General features: G+C 36.4%; 2 protein-coding genes across 6 annotated transcripts; one reads left to right on the forward strand and one right to left on the reverse strand.

The window, feature by feature from the left end:
- Positions 1-307: 307 nt before the first annotated feature.
- Positions 308-6,636, forward strand: LOC112762256 (putative disease resistance RPP13-like protein 1). 5 transcript variants are annotated; one of them, XR_011870180.1, is made up of 3 exons: positions 308-4,691; positions 5,072-5,268; positions 6,318-6,636. XR_011870180.1 is itself a non-coding variant. In XM_072213109.1 (2 exons), the coding sequence occupies exon 1, from the start codon at positions 744-746 to the stop codon at positions 4,671-4,673; it is 3,930 nt and encodes a 1,309-aa protein (XP_072069210.1). In that variant the 5' UTR covers positions 625-743; the 3' UTR covers positions 4,674-4,691; positions 5,072-5,559. The 5 variants fall into 5 exon arrangements, 1 of the variants encoding a protein (XP_072069210.1); XR_011870183.1 differs by having other exon boundaries at positions 464-4,691; positions 5,072-5,190; positions 6,321-6,636; XR_011870182.1 differs by having other exon boundaries at positions 625-4,691; positions 6,321-6,636.
- A 10,541-nt stretch (positions 6,637-17,177) lies between these two features.
- LOC112762272 (uncharacterized) lies at positions 17,178-19,609 on the reverse strand. Its single transcript, XM_025808234.1, has 2 exons — positions 17,786-19,609; positions 17,178-17,198 (listed from the first exon to the last, which is right to left on the reverse strand). Exons 1-2 carry the CDS (start codon positions 19,607-19,609, stop codon positions 17,178-17,180), a joined length of 1,845 nt encoding a protein of 614 aa, XP_025664019.1.
- Positions 19,610-19,820: the final 211 nt, after the last annotated feature.

The raw sequence follows: 19,820 nt of genomic DNA on the forward strand, positions 1-19,820 counted from the left end.
ATTATTTGAAGGAGCAGCTCTTCATCACATCACATACACCATATCTTATCTACTACTTCGAAGTTCGTACTACAAATTAAAGAAAATAAAACTTACATGGTATGGACTAAAATTGTTGCATTACACTGATTAATAATTCAAAAGAGTGGAGTGTCATGATTCATTAGAGACCAAAAAGTATAATACAAAGACCAAAGCAATTTCTTACCCAAACAAAGGTGCTAGACGACAAAGTATGCCTTAATAATTGAGAAAGTGAGCATTGCTTAACTTCAGCTTCATTACTTTGCCAAAATTTACCAGAAATGGCCCATTATGATAATGATAAGGTATCTGAGGAGAAATACAAAACACAAAATTTCCACAAAAACTGCAACTGCACATCTTTCAATCACATGTCTTGTTTTGGAAATAAAAGTTAACAACAGTTAGGATTAAAGGCAAAACTGAAAATTACGTTGCATGACACTTCCATATTGCAAAATAACAATCAAACACATAAAATTAGTAAAGAGCAAGCAAGGCAATCCCACTAACGATACCAACTTTTTATGAGGCCCCTCAGATCCCTGTTTAGTCAATTATTGTCTTTGTCTTGTTGCTAACAAATTATTGAGAACTACTTCTTCACTATAAGCTTTGATACACTAACACACAGTTCGGTTACAAAGCCTGCAAGCATTGCATTTTTCACTCTTCTCCTTCATATCTTAAATTTTTTTATCACTTGTTGAGATCATATCATGGCTGCTGCACTTGTTGGTGGAGCTTTCCTCTCTGGTTTCATTAACGTTCTCTTTGACAGGTTCCTTACAACTGATGCTGTCAACTTGGTCCTGGGCAAGAAACTTGGCCCTGGCTTGGTTGAAAGGCTGAAGACTGCTCTGTTGGGTGCTGAAGCTCTTGTTGCTGATGCTGAGATGAAGCAGTTCGGTAATCCATCTGTGAGGAAGTGGCTTGATAGTCTCAGGGATGCTGTTTACTATGCTGAGGACTTGTTGGACGCTGTCTTCACGAAAGCCGCCACTCAAAAGGAGCTAAGTTCTTCCTGGTGGTCCCCTAGCTTCTTCATCAACCGAGATAGAGATGACATGGTCGACAAGATGGAAGCGGTGGTTACAAGAATTGAGGATCTTGGAAAACAAAAAGATTTCCTTGGTCTTGAAAAGATTCCCACTGGTAGCTCATCATGGAGGACTCCGTCCAGTTCTCTTGTAAGAGGGAGTGTGTATGGCAGGGAGGATGACCAGAATGCCTTATTCAAGATGCTGAATGACAACAATGAGCATCAGCTGTCTGTGTTTGCTATTGTTGGCATAGGTGGAGTTGGTAAAACAACATTAGCCCAATCGGTATACAACAAAGAGGAGGAGTTCATGAAGGGATTTGATCTGAAAGCATGGGTTTGTGTTTCAGAAAATTTTGATATTGCTGAGACTACAAAGAATGTTATAAAGGAGATCTCTCCAAATACTCGAGGTGTTGAGCACTTCAATTCACTTCACCATACTTTGAAAGAAAAATTGTTGAACAAGAAATTCTTTATTGTTCTGGATGATGTTTGGAGTGATGATGGTGACAAATGGAGTAATTTTATGACCCCTTTCCAATATGGGAAGAAAGGAAGTATTGTTCTTCTGACTACTCGTGGGAAAAATGTTGCTTTAGCAGTTCAGAATTGTCGCCCTTATTTTCTGAAAGGGTTGTCAGAAGACTATTGTTGGTCAGTGTTTGCAGACAATGCATCTTTTCCAGAATCAAATGGGAGAGCAGCACTTGAAGAAATAGGTAGAAAGATTGTGAAGAAGTGTGATGGCTTGCCATTAGCTGCAGAAACACTTGGTCGCTTGTTACGTACAAAGCATGATGTTGAGGAATGGAACAAGATACTAATGAGTGATATTTGGGGATTTTCTGTGCAGAAGAGTAAGATTATCCCAGCATTACTGATAAGTTACTTCCATCTTCCTCCACATTTAAAGCGTTGTTTTGTTTATTGTGCTTTATATCCCAAGGATTATAAATTTGAGAAAGATGAATTAATCCTTTTGTGGATGGCAGAAGATCTTTTACCACCACCAAAGAGAGGAGAGAGTTTAGAAGAAGTTGGTTGTGAGTGTTTTGATGAACTAACTTGCAGATTATTTTTCACGAAGATTAAAGACGGTGATGATTATTTTGTGATGCACGATCTCTTGCATGACTTAGCAATATTCCTTGCTGGGGATTTCTATTGCAACTCAGAAGAACTTGGTGAAGAGGAGGATATAAGGATTCAAACCCGGCATTTGTGTGTAAACTTACGTCATTGTAGCTCAAAACTTCTTAATTTGATTTCTAAAGTAGAATCTTTGAGAACATTATTATTGTTTGGCGATTTCATATCTCCCAACTGCAACATTGAAGCGGCAACTTGTGACATATTATCAAAGTGTGAATACTTGAGAGCTTTATCCTTTAGTAAACTTAATGTGGTGCATGATTCAATAGGAGAATTGATCCATCTGCGCTACTTGGATCTCTCTTGCACTAATATTAAGACATTGCCCGAGTCTTTGTGCAAGTTGTGTAATTTGCAAACATTGAAGTTGAATCATTGTTCTAAGCTAACTACGCTGCCTAGTGGTTTGCATAATCTTGTGAGTTTGCGGCATCTTGATATTAGAGGAACTTCTTTGGAAGAAATGCCCGGAAAAATGAGCAAATTGAATCAATTGCACGTTTTAAGTTTCTTTATCGTGGGCAAGCACGAAGAGAATGGAATCCAAGAGTTAGGAGGGCTTGTAAATCTTCATGGATCCTTTGAGATTAAGAAATTGGAGAATATTGTTGATGTGAATGAAGCAAAGAGCGCAAAAATGATGGATAAGAAGCACATTGAGGAATTATGCTTGGAATGGTCTCCAAGTAATGATTTGGTTTCAAGCACACAAAAAGAAAGAGACATGCTCGATAACTTGCAAATGCACAGTGGGTTGAAAGAGCTGAAAATCAAGGGATACAAGGGTACCATATTTCCAAATTGGATTGGGCATTGTTCCTACCAAAACATGACAAGTGTATCTCTAGAGTCTTGTGACAATTGCTGTATGCTGCCTTCACTTGGACAGCTGCCATCTCTTAAGTCCCTCCGCATTCAACGCTTCCATCAGCTGAGGAGTATTGGCGGCGAGTTTTACAAGAATGAAGGAGATCATCATTCTTTGCATATTACACCATTTCCCTCACTAGAGACATTGGAATTTCATTATATGGCATGTTGGGAGGTGTGGCACGTATCTGAGTCGGAAGCTTTTCCTCAACTTAGGATGCTTGAAATAACAAATTGTCCAATGTTGAAGGAAGAGATGCTTACTCAGGTATTCTTCAGAATCGTTTCTTCTTTGTCGGATGTTTCCAAAGTTCGCAAACTATGTATATATAACTCCTCTATAGAATGGCTCCCCGCATCTATGTTTCTTGATGGGGATACTTTATCAATTAGGGGATGTGAATATGAGAAGGAGTCTGCATTGAAAGCAATGATCAGCATGAACCATCTAGGTTGCCTCCAAGAAATACACATCTCAGGGTATAACTCTCATGTATCCTTTTCGGCCAATTGTTTTCTCAAATCTTTGCAAAAGCTGAAAATCCGTAGATGTAGAAAATTAGAATTCCCTCAGCAACAGAAGCAGAATTATGGTCTGGTAGAGCTACAAATAGAAGACAGCTGTGATTCACTGGCCTCCTTGTCCTTGGATGCCTTTCCCAATCTCAAGAATCTTGAGATATCATGGTGTAGAAATCTGGAATCAGTCTCAATGTCAAAGCCACCACACGCTGCTCTTCAAAGCCTCACCATCTATAAATGCCACAAATTAGTGTCATTTGCAGGAGAAGGACTGGTTGCACCCAACGTGACTCATCTCAGCCTCATAGAATGCTACAATTTGAAGGCATTACCATGTGACATGAATAGTCTACTCCCAAGTTTACACTCTCTCCAGATATCACAGTGTGGGAATCTGGAATCAATCTCAATGTCAGAGGCACCACATGCTGCTCTTCAACGTCTCATAATCAGTGGGTGCTCCAAATTAGTGTCATTTGCAGGAGAAGGACTGGCTGCACCCAACTTGACTCATCTCAGCATCACACATTGCTACAAGTTGGAGGCATTACCACGTGACATGAATAGTCTACTCCCAAGTTTACACTCTCTCGAGATATTTTGTTGCCCAAACATTTGCAGGTTGCCAGAGGCTGGTTTGCCGCCTAACTTGAAATCACTTGAGGTGGGAATTTGTGAGGAACAAATGAGGGATCTATCATGGATGGCCAATTTGGAGGCCCTCACTCATCTAAGAATTTATGGTTACGGGTGTAAGAACATAAAGTCATACCCAGAGGTGGGTTTGCTGCCCCATATTCCCTCCCTTACCACTCTTGAGATATGGTGCTTCGATAATCTGGAGACATTGGAGTGCAACGAGCTTCTCTGCCTCACCTCCCTTCAACAATTGCACATTTCATTCTGCCAGAAGCTGGAGAATATGGAAGGAGAAAAGCTGCCTCCCTCTCTCTTGCTACTTCAAATTAAACAGTGTCCTTTGCTGGAAGAACACTGCAAGAACAAGCATCAACTAATCTGGCCCAAAATTTCCCACATCCCCACCATTAAATTCGTCTGAACAGAGATTTTTGAGCAGGTAATTCTCTAATCTTCATGATTAACACATGCTACCACAATAAATTCACACATGCACACGTGACACTTATTAACACTTGTATTTTTTTAATAGAATTGCATTTGCAGAGGACTATAAGAATTAGTTACCATGAAATAAAAATTGAAAGACAGTCTATGTCTTCTTTCGTGCATTTAAGAATTTGTTTAGATATATTAAACAATGGATGAATCAAATTTACTGTTTTTACCATCTTCTGCAATAGCTTCTCCGAGGTACGAGTGCCTAGATGGGCAGATGGAAACCATACTTACATTAACTTCATTCAATCAAAAGAAGTGATTTCTGTCGTAGCTTCACCTTGGTATAGTTACTCTATTTCTCTTTATAATTTACTTCAGGTTGGAGAATATGGCAGGGGAAAAGCTACCTTCCTCTCTGTTATTTCTTCAAATTCAAGACTGTCGTATACTCGGAGAAGGCTACAAGAAGAAGAGTTGCAGCTAAACTCTCTATGAAGGTAACATAAACTTGATGGATTCAACCATTAAAATGTGCATTAGGAAGCTTCTATGGCAATTATAACTTGGGTGAATATGTAAGTACTTTTGTAAAACTTTGGTGTTCAATTGTTCTGTCTTCTCTTCAATATTTTGCTGCTATTAACTATTGTCATATATACTATGCCTATATTACGTTTTTGGGTGCTTCCATATTATGCCTTTGGCAGGTTTAGTTTATTCCCACCATTCTTAGAGTGAATGATCATTTTACAATGTTAAATATCTTGCCTATGAAAATTATATTGAGGTGCATTCTATATAACTAGTACCTTAATGTTTCCAAATTCCAAATATCAATACAAGAAGGGGAAAAGCATCGTTTCTGACCTGGTTGAATATATCATGTAACTTTCTTTCATTTCAATTGGACTGTACTCAACTCAAGAATATTGAAAATAATGCATCAAGTATTGATTAGCTTAAAAGGTTTCCGTAGGTGTATACAAAAACTAATCTCTTGGTAGTTGGCATGTACACAACTTTAAGTACATCACACGAGTGCAGGCTTCCTCCACAGCACTGTGAGCAGTTAAAATACTTTAAACAAGATTTGGCTTGCCTGATCAAGATCCAAGAGTGGCAAGAAGTTTTTTTTACTAACTGTATTTCTAATTTAATTCATATTATAAAATTACTAAACACATACAACTATACAAGTGTTGTTTGCTGTATTGATAGAGTTATTCTATTTAATATATTAAAATGATAATTATCATTATAAGCTGACAAAAATAATTGAGAAATAGATCAATATTACTTGACAATTCACAAATGAGGTATAGTTATGGTCTTATGGACAATATCTACTGAAAAATTATGCTTTCTAACTTCTAATACTTTGGTGCATTTGTATGTGCTTCTATAAATGAAAAATATCAAAAAAAAGAGAAAAAACTCGTTGCTATTTGTGATACTTAACATCCATATTTTTCAACAAAATCACATTTATAGAAGAAGATAAGAACTGCCATCAAATAAAAATTAAAAGACAGGGAATATTTTCTTGTGTATTCAGCAATTGAGAATTTCTTTACATGTATTAAGCAAATGGATGAATAAAATTTACTGTTTTTACCATCTTCAGCAGGTAGCCTGTATATTCATCAATCCTAGTTCATTTGAGGTCATAAGCTGGATTGATGTGTTGGCAACCAGAAGCAGTATCTTGGAGGCTTGGTCGTCCATTTGAACAAAGACTCCATCTGGAGATTGAATCAGTATAAAGAGTTTCTATATTACTTATAGGGCAAACAAGTCTTGTCCCTATATTTTACCCTCTACTTTTTTCATTGAAGTTCACTTTATTTTTCTTAAGCACTTCCCAAAAAATCTGCAGTTAAACATTATTTTCACTGTGATTCATTATCATTTTCCTCTGCAAAAGGAACATCATTTTTTTGTTATTGTCTTTTTTACTTGTTCAGCTTCTTTTATGATTAGCCGTTCTAAAATTTGGTGATACTAAATCCATGATACTACTTGATAATTACCAATAATAGTTCAAATACCATAACTCTTAATATAATACTTAGTAATTACTAATATATATCATTACTACTTCGATTTGATGCATTTGAGAGACTGATATAGTACTAACAAGAACATTACTGATGGATGCTGTTCGTTAACTGATACTATGCCAGCAATGAAAATCGAAGTCAAAATCAATATTGTTATACTCATCATATACTAATCAGTATCTCACTGCCAAATTCCTCTGCTTGCCTCATTGTTGGGGAAAATTTTATAAGACAAGCGTTTTTGAACATGTACATCATGACAAAAATTTTCATCACGTATTTACTGTAACTAGAATGAGACCCGCGCAATGCGCGATGCGGTAAATTAATGATAATATATAATAAATATTAAAAATTGTTATATTTTGTAGAATTAAATTAAATATGTGTAAACTAAAATTAAATTTAAAAGGTATTTTATTTAAAATAATTTGTAACAAAAGATTTAGATGTTGGAGTTGTACAAAATGACATTTTTATTTGGTGGTTTGATTTTTGCATTTATTTTATTTGATGGACTTAGTTTTCTTATATGGCGCTCGTCCTCCTTTTTGTTGTAGCATTTTGATTTGAATTTTTTAATTGAATTATGAACCTAAAATAAGTATTGGGTTAGTAACTAATAATTAAATAAATGAATCTTATGAAAAGTATATAGAATTACCTTATTGTTGGATATTGTGGTATTTGATTACATGTGCCACAAATGTAGTTGTCTCCTTTTTTATATGCTTTTTTTGACACTTTTCACATTCAACATACTTCCATCAAAATTTGTTATCAATTTCGTTTATAGTTGCTAAAATTGTGAAGATCTTTTTCTATTCCAATATTCAATTTATGTTATCATTAGGTATATGGTATTTGAGTAAATATAAATATATGATGCATGTTGTGAGTTTTTTTTGTCATACCTGATCATCAGATTCCTATTGTATGGCTATTAGATCTTGGATAATTATTATTTCTAATCATTCTGCTATGAAGATTTGTGTTAATATTGTTTTGACTTGGTATCTCCATTACTTCTTCACGTTGATCAGTCCTGTTTAAATTTTTTTATATATTTGTTAAATTGAATAATTAAATAAATGAATTAAATTTTGAGAGACTTATTAATTATGAAATACCCAAAAGTCAGATGTGTGAATTCTTCATTTTGTGGATTGATATAAATTTTTGTACTTGAAATTGTGCTAACCGAATAATGACCTAAAATATTATAATATAATAGGTTATATAAAATAAAATTATGTTGTAATGGTCTCATTTAATATATTATATAAAATATTGTTGAGTTTGAAAAACTCTAAATTAATTTTTGTGATGAACAAACATTATTAAAATATTTAATTACAAAATTATTAATTCAATGTTATTTGATTATATGCTAATTAATAATTTTGTAATGCAGGAATTGAATTGGGCCGAAAATGAAATTCTGGATTAAGCCCAACTAGCCTTGCTACATGCTTCTCATGCTATGAAGCTGAATTATAATTTGGGCCGAACAAAAACAAAAGAAATGTTGCAAAGCCCAAGTGTGAATTTTGTTCAGCTTTATAACCAACAAAGTAGAGCTGAATTATTATTGGGCCAAAAATTAACAATTGTTGCAACTAAGCCCAACTTCACATTTGATGAGTGTTTCCTATGCATGATCCGAACCCACTAAGCATGTATAGTATAGTTCCATAGCTTCCAACGGAACTCCTTTACTCATCATGTTGGATTTCAAATTTATTAGAATAAATTTGATAAGTGCATGGGAAATATGAGAGAGAGGATCATTGACATGATTGATGGCATTAACTTTACACGCTACCCAAGGAAGAAAAAGCAAGCTATCTTTAATTAATTTGTTTTATCACTTTGAATTACTTTTTCTTCACATTCTCTCTTCTCTCTCATCTCTTTCCTTCTCTCTTCGGTTATTACACAGGAAACAATGGCTTCCATGAAAGCAAAATGGAGCTACCGAAGCAAGGGAAGAACAAGCTACAAGACCATCAAGCTAATGATGGCAAGAAAACATACTAAAATAAAAATGAGCTGTGGCTGAGATTATCACCTAATCTGGTAAGATTTGGTGAGGTAATCTCGGATCCTTCTTACTCAAAAAGAAGGATGAAGATTCGGCCAGCAAGGAAGATCTTGGAGGCGTGGCTTGTCTTCGATTCTGATCAACCACCACAGGGAGTAGCTAGAGTGGCGAAGTGATGGTTGAAGGCAGAGATTGAAGCAGATGAAGTCATCATCATCATGAAGCATCAAGGGCCAGAAATCCATCTTGGAGAGGAAGCCAAGGATGGAGTACTCGGATTGATGAAGAGTGATGACCAAGGAAGGACTAGAGGTATTTGCATGTTGGTTTTTGCATGAGTTACCTCTTCTCTCTTTGTGGCCGAACCGGTTTTGTTGTGAAGGAAAAGAAGCTGAGCTCGGGTTTGGATTTCAACCGTGAAGGCTTCACTTCTCTATAAAAGGGGTGAACAGTCATGGTTTGATTCAAGGAGTAAGGTTTGAGAGTGCAAGGCACAGAGTTCTCAGAGCTTCCTAAGCTAGCAGTTCTTCTTCTCCTTCAATGTTTTCTGTTTTGTATCTTTCTGTTTAATTTTGTCATGTCTTGAGTCTCATGGAGAAAGGCAAACAGTGAGGTTTGTAAGAAAAAGCCATAGAGCGGAAAAAGGCAGAGAGTGCAAAATTAAAAGAAAGAGCCATAGATGTCCTAGAGTTCCTTTGTACATCTGTGTTGTGTTTCATGATTCTGTGGGAATCCCCTTGTAAGTTGGGTTAGCACTTTACAACTTGTAATCTGGATGATTATAGTGAAATTCCATCATTGTTGTGATGGAGACTGGATGTAGGCTGCACTGCACTTAGCAGCTGAACCAGGATATATCTGGGTGTAATCTTCTTTCTTTCTTCCTACTTCAATTCTGTTTTTACTGTTCAGATGAAGAATAAAAAATGTCTCGTGTCAAATGACGAGACAAAATGAAAATGTCTCGTGGCTAGGGACGAGATAAAACAGAAAAGTCTCTTCTAAGAACAGCAAGTTTTAGCAAGCAAAAAAAAAGGGGCTAAGATTCAACCCCCCCTTCTCTTAGCCACTGAAACCATCAATTGGTATCAGAGCTTGGTCTCAAAGAGATCAAGCTTTGCAGCTTGGAGTAAAGATCCTCATGGCAGAAAACAGTGGCGCAAGTGTGTTATCCTACAATCTGGCTGAAGGTCAATCAAGCAACAGACCTCCCATCTTCAATGGGAAAAATTATACCTATTGGAAGGAGAGGATGAAGATATTTGTACAAGCCGTGGATTATAGACTTTGGAAGATCATCTTGGAAGGTCCTAAATTTCCAACTACCACAAATGCTCAAGGAGTAGTCTCTCTTAAACCAGAAGCAAGCTGGACCGAGGAAGATAGGAAGACGGTGGAGTTAAATGCCAAGGCAACCAATCTGCTCAACTGTGCCATCAGCTTTGAGGAGTACCGAAGAGTATCACGATGCACAACGGCAAAGGAAATCTGGGACAAGTTGCAAATCACTCATGAAGGAACTACCATTGTAAAGAAAACTCGGACAGACATGTTAAACAGGGAATATGAGATGTTTGCAATGAAGGAAGGAGAGTCCATTGATGAACTGTTCGAACGGTTCAATATCATCACTGTTGGCTTAGATGCTCTTGGAATCACACATTCAGAATCTGTGCTAGTGAGAAGAGTGTTGAGATGTCTCACAAAAGAGTGGGAAACAAAAGCTTTAATTATTTCTGAGAGTAGTAACTTAGACTCCATGACACTTGATGATTTGAGAGGAAATCTACTTGCTTTTGAAAACTCCTATTTGAAAAAAGATTCAAAAATGAAAGGAATTGCTTTTTCTTCTGTGACTAACCCTCTGGATGATGAATCCAGTGATAACTCTTCTGAAAATGAGTTTGTGTTGTTTGCAAAAAAATTCAGGAAAATGGTGAAGCTCAAAGGCAAAGGCAGTGGCTCAAGGAAGATGAAGAAAGACCTTAGCAAAGTAACTTGTTACAATTGTAAGGAAATAGGTCATTTCAAATCTGATTGTCCCAAGTTAAAAAGGGAAGAAAAGCCAAAAAGGGAAAAGAAAAAGGGACTGATGGCTTCTTGGGAAGATTTGGAAAATGACTCCGATGATGATGATGAAGAATCTGAGGCTAAGTCACAGCCTTGTCTCATGGCAAATGAGGTAGAGCAGGTATCCTTTCAAAACTCTAACACTGAAGACCTTCATCTCATGATAGATCACCTTTCTGAAAAAATAAGATGTTTTCTAACTGAGAATCAAGATCTTGAACAACAAAATTTCATTCTTAAAGCTGAAAATGATTTCCTCAAAGAAAAACTAAGAGAGGCCGAAACTGCTTGTGATCTTGTGGAAGAAAATAAGCAGTTAAAAGCCCAAGTTAGAAGCTGTGAAAGTAATCATTCTGTTCTTGCATATGTGAACTGTTTTAAGCAAAATGAAGAGTTGCTCAAAGAGGTTAAAAGACTTAAAGATGACTTAGCCAAGTTCACCCAAAGTTCTGAAAATTTGAACCAAATCTTGGCTAGCCAAAAACCTCTTTATGATAAAGCTGGGTTGGGATTTTATAAATCTAAAAAATCACATTTTGAAAATATTGCTTCATCTTCAAATGATGTAACATATCAAGACCCAACTCACTTTAACAAAACTGCAACTCCAAGATTTTGTAGACTGTGCAACCGAAGTGGTCATTTTCCAGTTCAATGTTTCTTTGGTGAAAGAATGATTGGTGACAAAGTTTACAAAGTTGTTTTTTATTACAATGATTTGGGACATAGGAGATGGTTTAACGTGAAAGGATCCAAGAAAATTTGGATACCTAAGGTCACTTGAGTTTATTTTGCAGGTATGCCTAGCATCCAAGAAGAAAGAAAATATGTGGTACATGGATAGTGGATGCTCTAGGCATATGACTGGGAAGACAACCTTTTTCATAAAGCTTGATGAATATGATGGAGGATTTGTCACATTCGGTGATGATGCAAAAGGAAAAATAGTGGCTGTTGGGAAAGTGGGTAAAAATTTTTCATCTTGTATAAATGATGTCCTTCTTGTATATGGTTTGAAACATAACTTGCTTAGTGTTAGTCAATTGTGTGATTTGGGCTTTGAAGTCATTTTTAAGAAACTTGTTTGTTTAGTAGTTTGTGAGAAAACTGGGGATATTCTATTTGAAGCTAAAAGATGTAATAATGTGTATGGATTAACTCTTGAGGATTTAAAGGAACAAAATGTAACATGCTTCGCCTCACTTGAATCTGAAAAATGGCTTTGGCATAAAAAGTTGGGTCATGCTAGCATGTACCAAATTTCTAAGCTAGTCAAAAGAAATTTGGTTAGAGGAATTCCAAATATCAAGTTTGATAAAGATCTTACTTGTGATGCATGCCAATTGGGCAAACAAGTAAAATCATCTTTTAAATCAAAAGATGGAATTTCAACCAAAAGGCCATTAGAAATGTTACATATTGATCTTTTTGGTCCTACTAGAACTCAAAGTTTAGGAGGTAAACACTATGGTCTTGTGGTGGTTGATGATTACTCTAGATTTGGTTGGGTACTTTTCCTTGCTCATAAGAATGATGCTTTTTATGCCTTCTCCACCCTTTGTAAGAAAATTCAAAATGAAAAGGATTTGAAAATTGCCCATTTGAGAAGTGATCACGGAAGAGAATTTGAAAATCAAGACTTTGAAAAATTCTGTGATGACTTAGGGATTTCTCATAATTTCTCATGTCGTAGAACCCCCCAACAAAATGGGGTGGTTGAAAGAAGGAATAGAAGCCTTCAAGAAATGACTAGGGCCATGCTATGTGAGAATGAAATCCCCAAATTCTTATGGGCTGAAGCTGTGAACACAACATGTTATATTTTGAATAGAACAATCATTAGAAAAGGGTTAAAGAAAACTCCTTATGAGCTATGGAAAGGAACCCCTCCAAACCTTAAGTACTTTCATGTTTTTTGATGCAAATGCTTTGTACTTAACAATAAGGAAAACCTTGGTAAATTTGATCCAAAATCATATAAAGGAATGTTTGTTGGATATTCCACCACAAGCAAGGCCTATAGAGTTTATCTCAAAGAATATAGAACCATAGAGGAATCCATACATGTTACTTTTTGTGATTCTAACTTAATTCCCAGTACTGTAAAGGATAATGAATCAGATTGTGAAGAAGATGGAACAAATAAAGAAAACACCAAATCTGTGCAAAATGAAGAATCTGTCAGCCCAGTTTTGTCTCGTCAGATCGAAGGAGAAACTTCCATTTTGTCTCCTGAGCAGGCACGAGCAACTGAAACAGTGAGACCACCAGAAGATCATCAAAGCTCAACACCTGTCCGAAAGCCTAGAGAATGGAAATCCATGAGGGGTTATCCTCATGACTTCATCATTGGTGATCCCTCTCAAGGAATAACAACAAGATCCTCCACCAAAAGGCAAGCCGAACCTAGCAACTTTGCTCTCTTGTCACAAATGGAGCCCAACAATGTCAAACAAGCTCTTGAAGATCCATCTTGGGTCAAGGCCATGCAAGAGGAGCTTGCTCAATTTGACAAGAATGAGGTTTGGACATTAGTACCTCATCCGGATGGTAAGAAGGTAACGGGTACTAAATGGGTATTTAAAAATAAACTTGGAGAGGATGGACAAGTTGTTCGTAACAAGGCTAGATTAGTGGCCCAAGGTTACGATCAAGAAGAGGGAATTGATTTTGATGAATCTTTTGCTCCGGTAGTTAGAATGGAAGCAATTAGGTTGCTTCTTGCCTATGCTGCCCATAAGGGTTTCAAAATGTTTCAAATGGATGTTAAATGTGCTTTCCTTAATGGCTTTATTGATAGAGAAGTGTATATGGCTCAACCCCCCGGTTTTGAACATAAAGATTTTCCTAATCATGTTTTTAAACTATCAAAGGCTCTTTATGGCCTTAGACAAGCCCCTAGAGCTTGGTATGAAAGGCTTAGTGCCTTCCTATTAGAAAATCATTTTCAAAGGGGAACCACCGACACTACTTTGTTCATTAAAGTTTCTAATGATGACATTCTTCTTGTTCAAGTTTATGTGGATGATATTGTGTTTGGATCGGCCAATGAGACCTTGTGTGAAGAGTTTGGAAAACTCATGACTAGTGAGTTTGAAATGAGTTTAATGGGAGAGCTAACTTTCTTTCTTGGCCTCCAAATTAAACAAACTCCTAGTGGTACCTTTATTCACCAAGGCAAGTATGCAAAAGAATTGATAAAGAAATTTGGCTTAGAAAATTCCAAACCAATGGGAACTCCAATGCATCCTAACACTAAACTTGAAAAGGATGATGATGGCCTAGATGTGGATGAGACACGGTATAGAGGAATGATTGGCTCATTAATGTTTCTTACATCCTCTAGACCGGATATTGTTCAAAGTGTGGGTGTATGTTCAAGATTTCAATCTCACCCAAAAGAATCCCATTTAACGGCTGTTAAGCGCATCATTAGGTATATTAAGGGAACATGTGATTATGGCTTGTGGTATCCAAAATCTGATGATTTTTGTGCAGTAGGGTTTTGTGATGCAGATTATGCGGGAGATTGAGTGGATAGAAGAAGCACCTCGGGCATGTGTTGCTTCCTAGGAAGCTCACTCAACATGTGGTCAAGCAAGAAACAAGCCACAGTGGCTCTATCTACAGCTGAAGCTGAATATATATCCGCATCTGCGTGTTGTTCACAATTAATTTGGTTAAAAACTCAATTGGAAGATTACAAATTAAAAATCAATAGCATACCCTTATTTTGTGATAACATGAGTGCAATAAATATTTCCAAGAACCCTGTTCTGCACTCAAGAACGAAGCACATTGAAATTAAATATCATTTTATTAGAGAACATGTGCAAAAGGGTACTATTGATATTCAATTTGTAAAATCTGAGGAACAACTTGCTGATATTTTTACAAAACCCCTCTGTGAAGATAGATTCTGTTTGTTAAGGAAAAGCTTGGGAATGATTGATTTAAATCAAGTTGAAAAACTGTGAATTTCTGACTTTGTTCAATTTTATCTCGCAGGAATGGACGAGATAAAAAAAAAATAAATGATAAGAGAGCTATGCTTAAGGGGGAGGCTGCGCAGAAACAAATTTCAATGGGCCCCACAAAATCCCTTTGACCCATCTCTGACCGTTTTGTTAGTTATTCATTTTTTGAAAACCAAATCTCAAAGATGTCCTATCATATCTAGTTGAAAAAGGGGTTATGTCAAATCAAATCCTACCTTTTCAACTAATCCCTTGATTCAAGGAACTCTCTTTTCAAATTTTTGGGAAATCGCTTTGGTTAATAACCGTGCATAATGACTATTAACCACTCCCATCATCTCTCTCCAATCAACATTTATTGCTCCCTTAACCTCCCTCCACTCTCCACATTCGGCCAACCTTTCTTCTTCCACCCCCATTATCTCTCTTCTCATAATGAAAAAGAAAACTGCATCAAGAAAAAGTGAAAGAATCCATCTCTCTCAAAAACCGTTCACTCCACAAACACACACTCATATTCACATTCACTCAACATCCTCTTCCTCACCTTCTCAATCGGTCAAACCAACATCCACCATGAGAAAGAAGATTGCTCACAAGAGTTCTGGCCGTGGCAAAAACAAGGAGCCCAGTGTTGAAGAAGAGTCGTCTCAAACCTCACCCGTTCCTTCTCCACCGCCGCGATCACCAAAGAAGACAACACCACACACTTCCGGCAGAAGCTCTCAGAAGCCCAAAGGTTTCGTGTTGCATGAAACCAAGGAACCGGCAAATCTTGAGTCACTGGAATTCAAGAACAAGTTTCACAAGCCACATTCTCATTATGATCCATCCAGATTCCTGACATGTGCATTTTATGAATTCCATCAAGAAGTTCTGGAAAAGAGGCATATCTGTCCCTCCTACTTGGTGAATCTTGATCAACTGTCAGCCAAAGGAATTATTTTGCAACCCCTGTTTGATAACATCAAATGGACTCCACTGCTACACACTCACAAAATGGTATATCCAAAATTGGTTAGGCAATTTTATGCGAATCTCAGACTGATTGATGGTACTCTTCACTCTTATGTGAAACGTGTGCATATGGCTCTGAACACTGAAACCATCAGTGCTGCCCTTGGGTACACGGACGAGGGACCGAGGGTATACATGAGTGACAAATGGGATGATCATGTTGGGATTCCTTACAAGCAAGTTCTCTCTCAAATCTGTGCAAACATGTCTGGGTTAGATGGCACTGTTCCTACTCACAAAGCTCTTGGCCCAACCAACTCATTGCTGCATCGCATCATTACCCACATTTTAACTCCACAAAGTGGTTCTCACAATAGGGTAACTGTATCCGATTCCTTAATAATTTTTGCCCTTGTTACTTCTTCTCCTATTTCATTTTCTTATCTCATGATCAGACATATGTGGGACTGTGTAAGAAGTACCAAAAAGGCTAACTTACCTTATGGAATGTTTCTCACATGTATTTATGAGTACTATAAGGTAAATTTAACAAATGAGACTGTGGAGAACAAAATTTCTATGATTAAAGGCGGTGGTGCTGTAAAAGGAGCAAAGGGTAAGAAATCAATGCCAATGGACAGTGACCTTGAAAGCCAGTTTGAATCCTCCAAAGCAACCGAGTCAACAAGGGAAATCCTCACCGAATTCTCCAACATGTCTACACTCATGATTCAATTCCATAGGGCTTCTCGAAAGCTAGCCTATGAAAATGAACGTGCTTGGGGGAGATGTAGAGAGCGAGTTGGTATGATCCTGGAGAACTTGGAAAAGGATCTGGGCACTGGCAGTGAAGAAGAAGTTGCAGACTCTGATTATAACTTGTCTGATGATTAATGCTTGTTTTCCTTTTATTTGATATTGGCTCTATTAGGCTCAATCCATTTTTTGTATGAGCATGACTTGAAACTCCCTGCTCTGTGATACTTTGACACACTCTTGTTACTTTTGTTATGAATGTTTTGTGGTATTATTCATATTTTGTGCAGGTGCCCCTTGATGACAAAAGGGGGAGGAAAACTAGTCTCCAAAATTGAAAATTGGAACTAATGAAACAGGGGGAGGATAATGAAAACAGGGGATGAAATTTTCAATTGATGAAAATTCATGATCACCCTTGTTTAAAGAATGCATGTTGTCATCATATTTGTTTCACTATGGTTACTGCGGCATATTGCATTTGGCATTTGGTTTATAATGATGTTTGATTTATTGAATGCCTGATTGTTGATTTATCTTGATGAACATGTTTTTATTTGGGATATTCTTATTCATCTTGGTAAATATATTGATCTGAAAACATATTTTTGGTAGTTCCTTTAAACTGTGATATCTAACAGCTGCCATCAGTGGCGGAACCAGAAATTTCATAAGAGGGGGGCCAATTAAATATAAAATATAACAAAAAATTAACAAAATATGATTTGTAGCATATATATCAAAAAAGTAATTATATTATATAAAAGTCAATGTTCAACTACATACTTTAAGATTTTGATATTTTTAAACTTGCTCGACGATACTTCATGGAACTAAAATCATCAATTATCATCTCTGAAGTGAATTTTGAAACAATTTCCTTTTCAATATATACAATCATACAATCTGCTAAAAATTCATCTTCCATCTTGTTTCGAAGCCTTGTTTTAATAATCTTCATAGCTGAAAAGGCCCGTTCAGTTGTTGCTGTTGTCACAGGAAGAGTCAAAACAAGACGAATTAATCTATCAATTAAAGGATATATATTTGATTTTCCTGTCTCTGTCAATTTTTGACACAATTCAGCAAGAGTAGACAAATTCTGAAAATCTGGAGCTTTAACCACATCAAGTTCATAATGTTGTAACTCATAATCCAATTGAATCTTTTCTTGCTCAGAAAAATCTAAAGAATAGAAATTCTTTACAAGATTGCATATGTTGCAAACACTGAATAACTTGAAAGCATCTTTAGGATCTAGAGATGTACTCAGTATGAGGAGCTCGGTTGCTTGCTCACTAAATCTACTATTTAGCTCTTTCAATTGAAAATCTATCACGCTAGTAAAAATGTCAACACGATAGTGGTGTTCAACAGTGACAACATCCTTTTTACGATGAGACCGAATTATGTCACTAAAAGAAGCACCCATATCAGGTATCTGAATAGCATGATCATTGCAGAAAGAACTAACTTTCTCCAAAAGTGCTCCCCAACTACTATCTCTTAACTGTTGAATCAATGACTTTGTACTAGAAACCAGATGCATAGCATTCAAAATATCTTGAGATTTTTGTTGCAATGCTTGACAAAGTTTATCAGTGATTCCCATGATTTCTTTCATCATATACAAAATGAAAACAAAATCAAATGATAATAAAGATTTAAGAGCATAAGTAGCATCACCACGTTGAGAATATGTAGATCCATTAGTAGCCAAATCTTCCAGAACTGAAGTTGTTGCTCCAAACATACGTAAAAGGCTACAAATTGAGTTGAAGTGAGAGCTCCACCTGGTATCTCCTGATCTTTTTAATGTGCCAATTTGATTTGCTCCTCTTCCTGTTTCAATTTGATTAGTTGCAACTAAATGGGAAATTTCAGTTGCATAAGCAGATCGTAATTCATCATTGCGTTTGCAAGAAGAGCACACAACATTGATAATATTACTCAAACTTTGGAAAAAAGCATGAACATCAACAACTTCTTTAGCCGCAGCAACAAGAGCTAGCTGTAATTGATGAGCAAAGCAATGAACATAATATGCATAAGGACATTCTTGAATAATTAAAGCTTGTAACCCTTTCCACTCTCCACGCATATTACTAGCTCCGTCATACCCTTGACCTCGAACATTTTGAATGTTGAGATTGTGATGAGATAATGCAGAACAAATCTCTTGTTTTAGAGTAGCAGAAGTAGTATCTTTGACATGAACAACATCTATTAGCCTTTCTTTGACAAATCCATGCTTATCAACAAATCTAACAACAAGTGCCATTTGTTCTCTTCTAGATTCATCTCTAGCTTCATCAACAATCAAACAAAACTTTGCATTACCAATCTCATTGCGAATTTCATTTTGCACCTTTCTAGCAAAAACATGTAGAATTTCCTTTTGAATAGAAGGTGATGTGTATATTGCATTTTGAGGAGCATTATCCAAAACAACTGCATCCACTTCTTTATTGTAAGAAGCTAATAATTTTAACATTTCAAGAAAATTTCCTCGATTCTGAGACTCATGACTCTCGTCATGTCCCCTAAAAGCACAAGCTTGAAACGTTAACCATTTGACAGTATCAATAAAGGCTTTAAGACGCAATCTATTGCTTAAAACTTGTTGTGAGCTTTGCTTAGCCAATACTTTGTCAATGTGACATAATTGATTAAGCAAATCTTTACAAGACTTAACAGCAATATTATGAGGAGAATTAAGAGATTTACCCACATGAGATAAAAATGCACAATCCTTTCCATTATTCACTTTTTTCCAATTGCGAAATCCTCCTGATGTGAATGGACTTGATTTTCTAGAAAATAAATAGCATGGAAGACAAAATGCAGCATCCACTTCTGGCGAATATTCTAGCCAAGAAAAACTCTTAAACCAATGAGCTTTGAAACGACGAGGATGACTTTCTAGACCAGAAAGAGGGTACTCATCCATAATAAATTGATATGGTCCAAACTTTATGTATGCTCTACGGATTTCATCTTGTTGATTGATAGGATAATTCCAAATTTGCGGACGCTTTCCGGGATCACGCATCAATGTATCAATATTAACTTGATCTATTTCAGTCCTTGCTATTTTGGAAGCAGGGGGTTGAATATCTTGCTCAACAAGTTGTGTCACAGGTTGTTCAATAATATTTTGAACATTACTCAAAGAATCTGAAGCTGAATTTTGTTCATCATATATTCTCTCTTTTCTCTTGAAAAATGAGTGAATTGTTTTCATCTTTGACATTTTTAACTTA

Source organism: Arachis hypogaea, chromosome 2 (genome assembly GCF_003086295.3).
Source record: "Arachis hypogaea cultivar Tifrunner chromosome 2, arahy.Tifrunner.gnm2.J5K5, whole genome shotgun sequence".
Taxonomy (NCBI): Eukaryota; Viridiplantae; Streptophyta; class Magnoliopsida; order Fabales; family Fabaceae; genus Arachis; species Arachis hypogaea.